At 36.6% G+C, this 12,711-nt stretch overlaps 1 protein-coding gene across 11 annotated transcripts in view; it reads left to right on the plus strand.

Annotated features, from left to right (window-relative positions):
• AKT3 (AKT serine/threonine kinase 3) overlaps positions 1-12,711 on the plus strand; it is a 153,996-nt gene that overhangs the window by 32,147 nt on the left and 109,138 nt on the right. Inside the window, exon 2 of one of the 11 annotated variants that reach the window (XM_026082018.1) lies at positions 3,725-3,837. The exons of the other annotated variants lie outside the window; for them this stretch is intronic. Within the exon in view, the coding sequence (XP_025937803.1) occupies positions 3,810-3,837 (28 nt within the window). The 5' untranslated portion in view covers positions 3,725-3,809. The remainder of the gene's footprint in view (positions 1-3,724; positions 3,838-12,711) is intronic. 11 annotated transcript variants of the gene reach the window in all.

The following is a 12,711-nucleotide window of genomic DNA, read 5'->3' on the forward strand; positions in this document are numbered from 1 at the left end:
TCCCTTAAGCCCTGAAGGGACTAGTGATCAGGGAGGAGAGTGTATGTTAAAAATCTAATTAAAAAAAATAAGAAGAAAAGCATCTTGTGGCACATGATGAACTCTCACATCTAAGCATTTTTGGATGCTTTCATAGCCATCTGTAGAGGGTGGATCATTGATTATGCATCAGTTAGATAAAAGATCATTCTGATACATTTCTTTCTTCACCAAATATCTTTCTACTGCAAAATCCTGTGGCAACTTGATCAATGATAAAAACAGTTTTTAAGAGGTGGTAATAAAAGCATCCTGTATAAACAACATAGAGTATATGCTACAATGAAAGGTTGAGTTTCTGTTAATGATTCCTGATAGCTGTGTAAATCACAGGAGAAAGGAAAGCCTTGATGAATCATACTTAAAATTAGTCACCACCAAAAAAAAGACCACTCTAAATGTGGTTTTGCTGCAGCTTCTCTTTTAAGTTGTAATATTATAAAAATAATTTTGACAAAACATTGGCTTCTAGTTAAAAGTTTGAATGTTCAGTTTTGCATTATTTAGTCTTCATATATTATGAAGCTAATGAAAAAATCTGTTGTCATACAGTATTAGAAGCAAATTTACCATGCAGATATCTTTCAGAAGATAAAGTATAGTGTATTAAGAATGCATATAAGACCAGTTAGGTTCTGTAATAAATATATGTAGAGAGCAGTATCTTACAAAAAGAGAAGAGAAAGGAAGATTGCCATAGTTTCATAATTTGCTATAATTTTATAGGTGAGATTGAGATAATTTAGAATAAATTTCTGTTCTGTTGCTGATCACTTTGTTAGAGATGTTAGCTCACAGAACAAACTTTGCTTGCCTGAATTGAGCACCAAAATGATTTCTTTTAAGGGATTCAGATTATCAGAAAGCAAAAAGGCATCATTTTTTGTATTCATTTGTTTGTTTTCTCTTTAAAACAGTCTTCAGTTTTCAGTATTGAAATAATTCCAAACGTTCAAATGTTCAAATATCACATTTGGCATATGACATTTTTCATTGAAAAACAGATCTGTGTTTACCATCCATCTATGGCTTGGGGTTTTTCTTAGGGGTTGGAGGTGGAATGTGATAAATGTTTGCAAGTTCTGTACTGCACTTATGTAAAATTTATATGAGTTTTTGTATTCCAGTACTTTGCTACCTGTTGAAAAAATACACAATTGCAGGAAACGGGCAATTCACCTTACTTATTTTCTTTATTGGTTTACCTCAGCAGTTCAACACTGTGAAAGATACTCTCATGTATTTTTAGATGCTGTGTGAGCTGGATCAATCTCTATTGTTCTTACAATTCTCAGTTACTTGATACTATGAGTGAATTCTGTTATTGTAGTTGCTGTTGAATTTTTTTTTTCCTGAGAGATCTCTAGACACAGAAACGGAAGAAAAAAAATGCTATGCCACCTCTCCGGCAGTTAGTCTTTGAAATAGAATGAAATGAAATGAAAAATATTCTTTTAAATTAAAATATGTGTAAGTAAGAACATGGAAAATTCACTGACAAATATAAACATATAAAACTAAGACTTTAATATGCATACAAGGTGTTCTTTTAAGTATGTAACTGTGTGTAATGATTCTTAAATTCAGAGTATCCACTGGAGTGTTTGAACAGAATATATGAAATGGAGTTGGGGTTGACACCTAAATAGAGAATATAAAGGGAAATAGAGTAGCTTGCTTAGTGGCTGGGCAGCATTTCCATGCTAAAGTGTATGTAAATAAACTTAAGCATGAATAGTCAGCTTTAGTTCTCACTTTTTTTAAACTTTTGAGTACTTCACTTTACAACTAGTCAGCCTTTTAAAGTAGCTTGCTTTGGATGTGATTTCCTATTTAAAAGCAAGCTGAAAAGTAATTATATCACATGGAGTTATACCATCTCTCAGTTTGGGTTAGCACAGACATTTGCACTTGAAGTATGTAATTGGTAGCTGTAATACGCTCTTATCTTTAATAAGAACTAGAGGGGAATGAAGCACCTCTTCCAGTGTGTTTTCACAGCTATTTGCTGGCAGAAGAATGTAACAACTCAGGACCCCTAAGTTCTGATCTTTTGGGGAAATGCTCTTTCTGACCTTGTCACTCACCTGTCTTTCTCCTTCTACTCCCACATTCCCTTTCCTTCTATATTCATGGTCTCCTCTTTTGGTTACTATCTCAGAGGTTACCCTGCTGCTATTCATTTCCTCTTGCACCTTTCAAGCCTAGCCCTCTGATTTCTCTTTGACTTGTCAGCCCTACCTGAGTCCCAGCTCTTGCTCCTCTATTTCTATCCTTCTTTTGAACTTGCACTTAACTCCTTTCCATCCATCTACCTTCCCACTATGGCCATTTTCTGCTTTCTATCTCCTGCTGCCCCATTACCCTCTGAATTCTGCAATATGTTTGTCCCAACTTGAACTATCCCATTTGGACTGTTTCCTTATTCTTTATGCTACCTGAACATCATTAAAGGTGGTATTTGGAGTGCAAGGAAGAGCCTCTGTGCTCTCATTTAGTTGCCTGGCACTGTTGCAGAAAATTGATTGTCAGAAGGAGCAATTGCGTGATATGACCTGGTCAGCCCCTGCATCAGGGGAGAGAAAATGTTCCATGTAACAAGCCTTTGGAGAATTTGGCTGCCAGACTCATACAAGTCTTATCGTAGCAGGTGTGAATTGATTTTTTTTTTTTTTTTTTAATATTCATCAAATTTGGGTGGCTTTTCCTACAGACATCTCTGACATCAGGTGAATCCCCTGCCAAATTTCAACTTCCAAATAAAATTTCAGAGCCTAGTTACTAGAGATTTTCAACAGAAGGATTGCTATGATGTTTTTGTACAACAGCAAGACAATGTAGCCTCCCCTAATTCCCTGAGAAATAGCTGACTCAATTCAACTTGTTTCAGCTCATATTCAACTTCAGTTAAATCGGTGGAAAGACTACCTGTAGGTAAAATGGGAATTGAATCAGGCTACGCAGGTTATTCTGTTCAAAGAGGTGGTGACAGCTGTGCTTCTGTCCTTGCTTCTTCGTGCTTTGAATATGGCAACATTGCTCTTTAGCACTCTCAGATTTTCTTGTGGAGATTGATGGTTGTTACACTGCTAAGGAGGAAGGTAACGAGGTTGAACAAACTTGACATGTATTTCTCTGAAAAAGCTCAAGGTATTTTAAGTGAATTGATTTGCATTATGAGGAAAAAATGATTCAAAATGCAGATACAAAACTTACAATTCAAGTGTTTGTAAATTAAATGGAATATTGAAAGTTATTTGACAAAAATACAATAAATAATCCATTACAGCTCGCAAAAAGCTTTCCAAAATACAAAAGTGTTTGAATAAGAGAAAAATATATTCATCCATAATTGTATATTTCTTTTCCCTTTTGGAATAAAATTATCTGAATTTCGATAAAGCAGAGTCTTGAAATTGTTTAGCAGGATAGTTTTGGAAAATAATTTCTAATGTTGTTTGTGCAAAGAAATTGGGTAGTGGTTACTTCTTGGTTGCCCAAGGAGTCCAGACTAAGCTTGTTGGTCTCTCAGAATCACATGATGAGGGTCTGACAGTTGGTGTAGATAATCAGCACACAAGAGGGGAATATGTCCAGCTTCTTGTTTAGAACCGTTGAAGTCTTCAGTCCAGAAGACCAGAGAATGGTATTTACAAGAGAGGTCACTTGGGATTTTTCTCTACAGAARTCTAAGAGAGCTTGAACTCTTGCTCTTTGATGTCTGGCAAGACTCTTAAGGTGTGGAATGGCCGAGTTGTTCCTTCCTGCTAATGCATTTAGAAGGAGACAGCTTGAAAGGTTTGTATATACTTGCTGAGTGTGCTCCGTGGATGAATACAATTTAGTTAGATTATTTAGGCACTTCTTTACTCCCTGTGGAACCACATTTCTGTTAAAAAGTGTTTTGGTTGCCTGAGTTCCCAAACCTGCTTCTGATGATTGATTGTTTTTTGTTTTTTAATTCAGTTTTTCTTGTTCCACTGTTATCAGTCTCCCACTGCAAATACTTGTTTAGATGTAAAACATGACTAAATACATTTCTGACATGCAATGAATTTTCTAACATCTGTTTAAATGATTAGTTATGTTCCCTTTCTGTTATTTTAATGATCCTGTTTCTCTCAAGCCTCCTTCTTCAAAGTCAAGATTATCAATGTTTCTTGGGATCAGTCCTGGTTATCAAAGAGTTTCTCAAGTAAGGATGCTTCTTGTAGGAAGCTGTAACCAAGAACTGATAAAATGGAACATGACCTAGAAATCTAGAAGGGGGGCTATCTTTACTAATGATAACTGTGCTTCTAGTTGTTTATAAAGGTACTGATATTTATATTGGGACTTTGTGGACAGAGAACTGTTTATCAATAAAATGAAACTGCAGAGGTTCTTTATCAATGTTAAAAGTATCAATGGTTTTCTCTCTAGCTCCTTTTTCTTTTTTGGAAGGGTATTCTTGTCTTGTTCAGACACTAAAATTCATCTCATTTTTAGATTGTACTTTCTCCAGTGCACCAGAATATTTTTGGTCTCTGTATACCTGCCCATTTGATGCAATAAATGTGGAGATTCAGGCATCTGGTTTAATYTGGAAATTGGATGTCCTAGAAAATACAGTATGGCCAGCTTTCACTGAAACAGTATGTGAGGGCTAGGAGTCACACAGGAAACAGCTCTTACATCTGTCCATCTGTCTTAAAATAAATAGCACTTGCGATTACAGCATATGTATCCAAAAGTTAAAACACTCAAATTAGAATTTCTGAAAGGTTTGCCTCTGTATCTGAGAGTTAGAGATCTTCATAGAGATAGGGATCAGAATTTGGGAAAGAATCTCCGTAAAATGCCGTAATATTGAATAGAAGAGTCCTGCCTAAAAATATCATTCAGGAGAAGCCACTTAGAAGCAAACACAAACCATTATCTTTTTGAGGTTTTAAAAAAAATCTGTCTCCAAATCAAATCTTGTGGCAGTGGAAGTCCTGGGAAGCATGTATGAATGAAATAATTCAAGACCTTATGATTCAGTTAGTTTGGTTATACCTATAGAAGTAACCTGTTCTTCTGTAAATTAACAAGGAAGTAAGAATAACACCAGTCAGATGTATATCCTGTCTCTGACAGTGGCCTGTCCCTGATGGTCGATGCTAGAGAAGTGTATAGAGAACAGAGAAAGAGGTTTTCTTAACTCTTTCTGCAGTTCTTCACAGTTGGCTTTCCTCTTCACTGGTCTGAACAACTTTGTATAATCACCAGCTTTTGTCACCAGACCGCTTGCCTTCTTTTCTCCATCATTCGTGACTGTGCTGAACCCAAGGGTAGACCACTGCAAATCTCCACTGATGACCCTCCTTTCGTTGTGAGAACTATTTACTCTGCCTTTTTGTTGCCTGTTTTCTTTTTTCTTTTTTTTTCTTGAGAGGATCATCCCTTTTAACTTGTGGAAGCTTAGTTTCTTAACTAGCCTTTGGTTAAGGCTATTGTTGAATGTTGTTTGGAAATCCAAGTAGTCTGTATCAGCTGGATTTTTTTTCCTGAGCTAAAGATTAGTTCTGTCTCTTTAAAACAACAACAACAACAACACAGAACTCTCTCTCACACACACACACACACTCACTCACTCCAGTAATTTATGTGATTGCTTTTTACAAAAGCTGTTTTGACAGTTTTGTCATAGTTATCTGTCTGCCCACTAATTCCATTCTTGAGAATAGTTTATACTAATTTGTTCAATACTGATGTCAAGATTTTTGGTTTTCAACTACTCTGGATCTTCTTTGGAACTCTTAAAGAGATTGCAATCACTTTAAGCCGTGTTACAACTGGAAGAGTGCAGGGGAAGGTAGAATTGCTCAGGAGAATCTGCCTTGATAACACTTTTTGAATAATCAGCAAATGTAAACAAACACAAAGGTAAACCATCATTTCATAAAGGCCAAAGGTTCTTTAAAAGGATAGTAAAGACACTACAGAATGTTTGTTTTGAAAGAGGGCTGTTTTGTTACTTTTTGTATTACTTACCTCATTCATCTTTTCCATAGGAAGAGATCTGAGAAAGCACTCAGTCTGATTTATATTAACGTATGAACCTAAAGAAGTTTATTGCCATGCTTTTCTGGCATAGCAGCTTGGGTGAAAATCCTCAAAAATGTGATCAGACTTGTAAATCTGTAGTAATTAAAATCTTTTTTAAGTTAGAGTCCTCTGCCGGTGAGAATGGCAACAGATGTAATTGTACATATATGAGCTGCTGTAAAAAGATCAGAAGTTACCAGAAAAGAGTAGTGATGATCAGTAATGGACACTTACGGAATTTGCTCATCAAGAAATGTTAGATTTCTCACCTGATGTCAAAACTTTGCAACAGTCCAGGTTACCTAAGATTGTCTTTGGACAATCTATTTTGCAATATTTTTTTTTTCCCTTGTCATATCTAGAGCTTTTAGCAAAAGATAGGGAAGGTGATTCAGTTATGAAGCCAAAGGCAGAGGGGATCATTGTGCTCATACTCACTTCATACACTGTGTCCAACATTGCTCTTTCTTTACAATTTTTAAAAAATTTATGAAGTGGACTTTTTTCAATTTGAAAGAGAGTGTGGCACATTGGCTTTTTATATACTAGAGTATTTGTTCTACAGAGTCTAAATTTGCAGGCTTGAATGGGATTGGGGTTGATTTAAGATAGAATTCTTAAAATTGTGAAAAGTATAGTAGCTCTACACTTGCACAAAGTGAGTAAAAGGAAGCTGAAGTATTAGAACAGGACTATAAATAAAATGTGTAGGATGATACAGACTGGAGAACTGAGGAGGGGAGAAAAGCATTCTAGGAAAGTTACTTTGTTTCTTCCCTGCTGTGTAAAACTTAACTGAAAGAGTGAATCCAAATGATGTTGCCTAAGTAAAGTGACTTAAATTACTTATATAATTTATATGTCCATGTAGCAAACTGCTACTCTGAAATAATCAGCACTTCATTGTTACACTCAACATATAAATATTTATTATGATAGGTATCCTACAATATGTAAAAATCTACTGTAATTTTGGGGCTTTGTCAAACCTGTGTGGCCTTTATGTATTTCACACATCAGCTGATACTTTTCTAGTTGGCATCCTTCTGAAACGGTTGTATTTTCCAACTGCTCTTGAGTAGTGCTGAACACAAAGATTTTGGCTGTTAAGAGTTTGAAGGTCGTTGCCATGTACTGAGAGTCTTGTAAATGAACTCAATATGTAAAATTGCTTCCTCCATAACCACTATGGTGCTGCATGGATACTGGGAGAGAAGAAAAAGGGGGAAAATCAAATTGGGCAGTTACTTTTATCATGGTATTTTTCTTAATAGGCTTTCACTTAATATATAGCTGTTTCTGAGGTTAACCCAACAAACAAAGCAGCTGATGAGATAAATTAATAGTGTAGACCTGGTCTAACAAACAGGAATTACAAAACTTTGAGAATTCACTTCTTTGAAAATCATGGGGAGTTCACCCCCAGGCAAGAGCACCAGGGAACCAAATCAGTTGCCTCAAACTGTGGAGTAGACTTTGAAATTCTTCTGGAAACTTGTCTTCCAATGCCCACCAGCAAGTGATTAATCAGCTCACTGTTATCCTGGAGGTGGGTGTTACTACGAAAGGGTCTCATGCATGAGCCTTTGAGCAGTACTGAAAGTGTGGTTGAAGGCTTTGAATACTTGAGGTTACAAATTGCTGCAGGTTTTTTTTTTTATTATTATTATTTTATTTTTTTCATTAACTTATTCCCCCCCCGCCCTTTACCAGTTTCTAAAGATCACCAGAAAAAGGATAATTTGTCCATGGTCATACAAGGCTATTTTTTCCATGGTCATTCAAGGCCTAGCTGATCCCTTTGGAGGGTCATAAAATACTTTTTCGGGGTAGAAACTGCTTTAGCTTTATGTAATGAAAATTTGATGTTCTGGCCCCAAGCCACTATTGACATTAACGATGATGTAATTTCAACTGCTGTTCTGTGAGATCTAATTTTCCTTTTGCAATGCTGGCTTAAGTAGCTTTTTTCTCAGCACTTTCTTAGGAAGGAAGAAAGATTTCCGCAACACCTCAACAGCCTGTGCATGTGGAAGACTGAACGAAAGTTGGAGATGTGTCTTATCAAAGCCAGAGGCTTCTGAGAGAAACCTATTGCTATGAAGGGTGCTCACTATATTTTGTAGACATCTATGACAGAAATACAGAGAACCTGACTTCGGAGGTTGGGAGAAACATTTAGGAATATCTTCAGAAAGTTATGCGTAAGCTTTGCCTAAGGATGTATCTGTGAAATGCCTTTATTGGCCAGGGAATAAGGGTCAACACTTTCAAGATTTAGAGAAAATGAATGTATTGTAATGAAGGTTATAGATTAACAAGAATATAATATACATGCTTTATTAAATTCCTTTTAGGAAAGATACTGCTCTATAACCTAGCTCTTGTTTAAATATTTTTAATGCAGTTTTAAATACAATCATTATATATCTATATCTGTATAAAAAATACATAGTTTTTTTTAATCACTTACATAACTGTTACCCTATGCTGGTTCTCCTGCTTCCTCACAGTGGTGTCCAGAATGAATGAATTGTTATAGGTAACATACAGCAAAAAAGCAACCTCCCCCTCAAGATATTGTGCCAAAAAAAATCAGTGAAGGTTCTGTTGTTAGTGTATCTGCACAAGGAGTAATTTGCAAGTTCATAGACATATTAACAGCCTTTCTTAGTGGTAGATTTAGCCTTACTTTTAGCAAGGCTGTTCTCTTAACTGTCTTGTCATACAAAACTGCAAACTAAAGAAAAGTTAATGAGTAATTTTGCATTTTTTCATTAACTTTTGAACTGTAATGTCTAAAATAAAAATCCCTTCTAAAAATTGATAGATACATTACAATTTTCCTTCATCTCATCTCTTGGAATTTTATATGCTAAATATCCAGTAATGCAGATTTTCAGTAAACATGCATGAAAAGATTTGAATATCATTGGAAATTGGAAATTTAGTTGTCTTTAGTCTTCATCATTCTAGAAATCAAGGCATCCTTTCCTTTCAGTTTTAGTGAAAGATGCTCATGTGTAAGAATTCAGACTGTTTGAATTGAAATTTCCTGTGAAAAGAATTGAAACTCAAATTACCAATTACAACAGGAAAGTAGTGAAACTAAAAATGTGAACCATACAGTTTCTTAGATTAGAAGGTTGTCTCAGCTCATAGTTTTAGCTAAATATTTTAGAAAAAAGGTTGCTATGCATTGTATGTCTCATAAAACAAGATATTTCACTGATTATGTCATAAACAATAGTAAGAAAGAAAATAAGTTAACTTTCTGTGTAACTAGCAGACAGTTATGTCTCTGTGTCCAAAAGAAGTGATGTAAAAGATTGGAATGGAAGTTACTGCTTCCTCATAATCACTGATGTTGATGGATTATGTGTCTATTGCCATTTTAAAAGATCTGCTGTGAGTATGCAAAAAAGCGAATCTCAGGATGTTTTTAACACATCTAAGCAAACGGATTTTTTCTAAATTCTGAGCACTTTTTGACCTGTTGCAGTATTTCTCATCATTTACAACAACAAAGAGTAGTTTTAGGTATGCAATACAGAGCCTCTTGGAATGGAGGCTCTCAGGAAAGTCTGAGAATCAAAAAGTGTAAAGCCAGTACACTGAAGTTAACGTGTTAAATACCTGAGTGTACACACTCATTCAACAAGGGCTACTTTACTGGCCTTATTTTGTTGTTGTTTGTATGTGTTAAACTGGACACATTCTGTGTATTAATTATTGGTAGTCTTTAACATCATATTACTTGAAGGTTTGAATACATTTGTTGATTTGACTGATTATTTAAAGTACAAGTAATTTAGAAGGTCTTCATCTCTACCTGTCCACTAGGGGGCTGAATGTCATTGATAATCCAGGGAATTAAATTAGGTTTCCAAAACAGAAATCAAACATGAAGAATATATTTTTTTCCTGCTTAAAATAAAATGTAATAACAGTTGTACATTAAACTCTAATTGCCCACTGTCACACTTCAAGGAGAGGGATGTGTTGGCTGTGTGTTTCAGTCTCTTAAGCTTATGAAAGTAGCCCAGACAGTTTGCTGACCTCAAATAGACCTTTAAGTCTCTGACTTGTCAGACAAGAGGGGCAGTGCTCTTAATTGGCATTCAGATCACAGGCAGCCACTGGGCTCAATGCATAGCCAAGTACTGCTTTAGGATTTAGACAAAGCCACTCTGGCAAAACATCCCAGTTGTCAGGGTAGCTGGCGGTTTCCTAAAGAACTGTTACACATAATGGAGAGACTGAGAAAAGCTTTAGGATGCAAATTTTTTTTTAAAGTAAAAATTAAAAAAAAAAAGTGGCGGTAACTTGTGAAAAGAAACATTCTTTCCCCCTCATGATGATCTCATTCATTGTTTCCTCCTTCTGTTTAACTTCTCAAGGTCATAAATGTAGGTTGCTGTTTAAAACTGTAGTGATGTTACTCCAAAGGTATTTTGTGGAAGAGGGGAAGGGAATCATCTAAAAGTATTTGGGAATCAACATTTACAGATTTACTACCTTTATTAGAGATCAGCTATTTGTATTTCTTCTTTTTTTTTGTTTAAGGCTTCACTGTAAACTGGGAATCCAGCTATGGTATTAATGTTTACATTTGAACCATCCCATGGAACAGAAGTAAACATTCTCTTTATTACACACAACTGCCTCCAAAACTGAAAATGTGATCTAAAATCTCACTGGTCCCTTTCCAGATTTACAACCTGTGTCCATGTGCTGATTGCCATGCAGAATGCGAGGATTTGACACTTCCTGGTACTTACTGTTCTTTGCCCACAGTACCAGAATGACATCATGCTTGGGCACTGCGCTGAAAGCCACAGACAGCCCTTTCCCTCTATGGGAACAGGATATAAGAGAAGCAACTGCTGGCCACTGTATTAGAGTGGTGAAAATGAGTACCACAAAGGCCACTTAAAAAGATTTGTTGTGCTGCAGTTAGAGTGGAGCAGGGGACTCTAATCTCCATTACAATGCACTGGCTTGGCTATGGATATTTTGGCATAAGCAATTTCATTTAGTCAGCCGTAGTTGTAAATGCATTATATTGTTTTAGTTATAATATGTCCCTGTTTAACGAAATGCTTTTGAAAGTGTACTTATTTGTACAACTACTGCTGTCTCACCCCTTTCAAATACTGTTCCAGCCGCTAGACAATGCTTATTTGTTAAACAACAAACCGGTACAGTACTCTCAACCAGTTTGCTGAAGAAGGATTTCAAAGACCATGTATGTTTTCTGTAGGCATATGACTTTGTTTTGGGTTTTTTTGCAGGAAATTAGGAGGACTGAGGAATGGAGGAAACCAGAGAACACCTCTTACAACACAAGTTTTTGAGGGGGAGTGGGAGTGCACTCTTTCCAGAAGCTCAGTCTTTGGGAAGAGTAGAAGGAGGCAGTTCTTCTGCCAAACCCCTGTTGTAACAGTTTTGAGGGGTCCTTGTTGAAACACTTAACCAACACTAATTTCAGTTCCTACCAAGAAAACTGGGATACTGACTTATGCTTTCTAGGTGATCTGTGAGCTGTATGAGGAGTACTTTCTTAATCACAAGCAATTCATTGAACAGGAGGAAAAGACAATGAAAGATCAGTTTGGGAAGCTGAACCATCCATAAAAGAATCATAACAGTCATGCCCAGTAATCATGCCCAAAACATGTTGGCAATAGTCATGACCTAAATCTCCTACAGCAGTGAGGGCTTGCTGAAGTAGCCAGCCACTAATCCTGTTCTTCTAGATGTATTCTGTTCAGTTTGTTGTCATACCTTAAAACAGTCAGTGGTCAGGGTAATTCATTAGTCCCAGGTTGCCAGGGCTGTATGAGCAGTAATAACTTTAAGTAGTCACTCTTCTGTAGACGTTAGTACTCTAGAGTGATGATTTGAAGACTGCATCATCCATGTCCAGTTGTTTCTGTTTGCTTTGCAGACTGCCCCTGCTAACTTTGTTCACTGCTAGTCTTTTCCAGTACCTGGATTTGTCTCCAGCTGCTCCCGTTAGTTATGTCTGTTAGTTTGCTCTGTCAGCCAGTCTGTTAGCTGCAACTCTTGCAGCATTGGACCACCTCTCATAGCAGCCCGGCAGTGTTTCGCTTTTGCAGTAGATGCAGTGATGTGCACAACTTGTATGGAGTCATTGCTACAAAAGAGAGACTTTCTGAAAGGAGTTTTTCCTTTCCTTACCAACAATCATATGAACTCTTACCTAATTAAAACCTTTTTCGGCCAAAGTTTGCTCACCCAAGCTGGGTGGCTGGCTAGAGCACTGGGCTACGTTACTTCATCTGGAGAATATTGAGTGCAGTTGGATTGTCCATGCTTTCTTCAACATGGTAATAAATACTGCATTTTCTCTGGCATTGCACATTAGTCATCCTTAACAGGAAGACTTCAAAATAATATGAAAAATACAGGTAAGGCCTGTGTAGATGTGATGCTTTAGCGTGTGTAGTCCACTACCCTTACATGCCTGCTGGCTGCTAGCCAAGGAAGTACTCTTTGGAGTCCTGAAGGAAGGACTGTTCTTTCCCATCAGACTTCACCCCACCTTGCTTACTTGAGTTTTGTAAGGAGTGACAGGTT

The sequence above is a fragment of the Apteryx rowi genome, unplaced genomic scaffold (assembly GCF_003343035.1).
Source record: "Apteryx rowi isolate R43461 unplaced genomic scaffold, aptRow1 scaffold_117, whole genome shotgun sequence".
Lineage (NCBI taxonomy): Eukaryota > Metazoa > Chordata > Aves > Apterygiformes > Apterygidae > Apteryx > Apteryx rowi.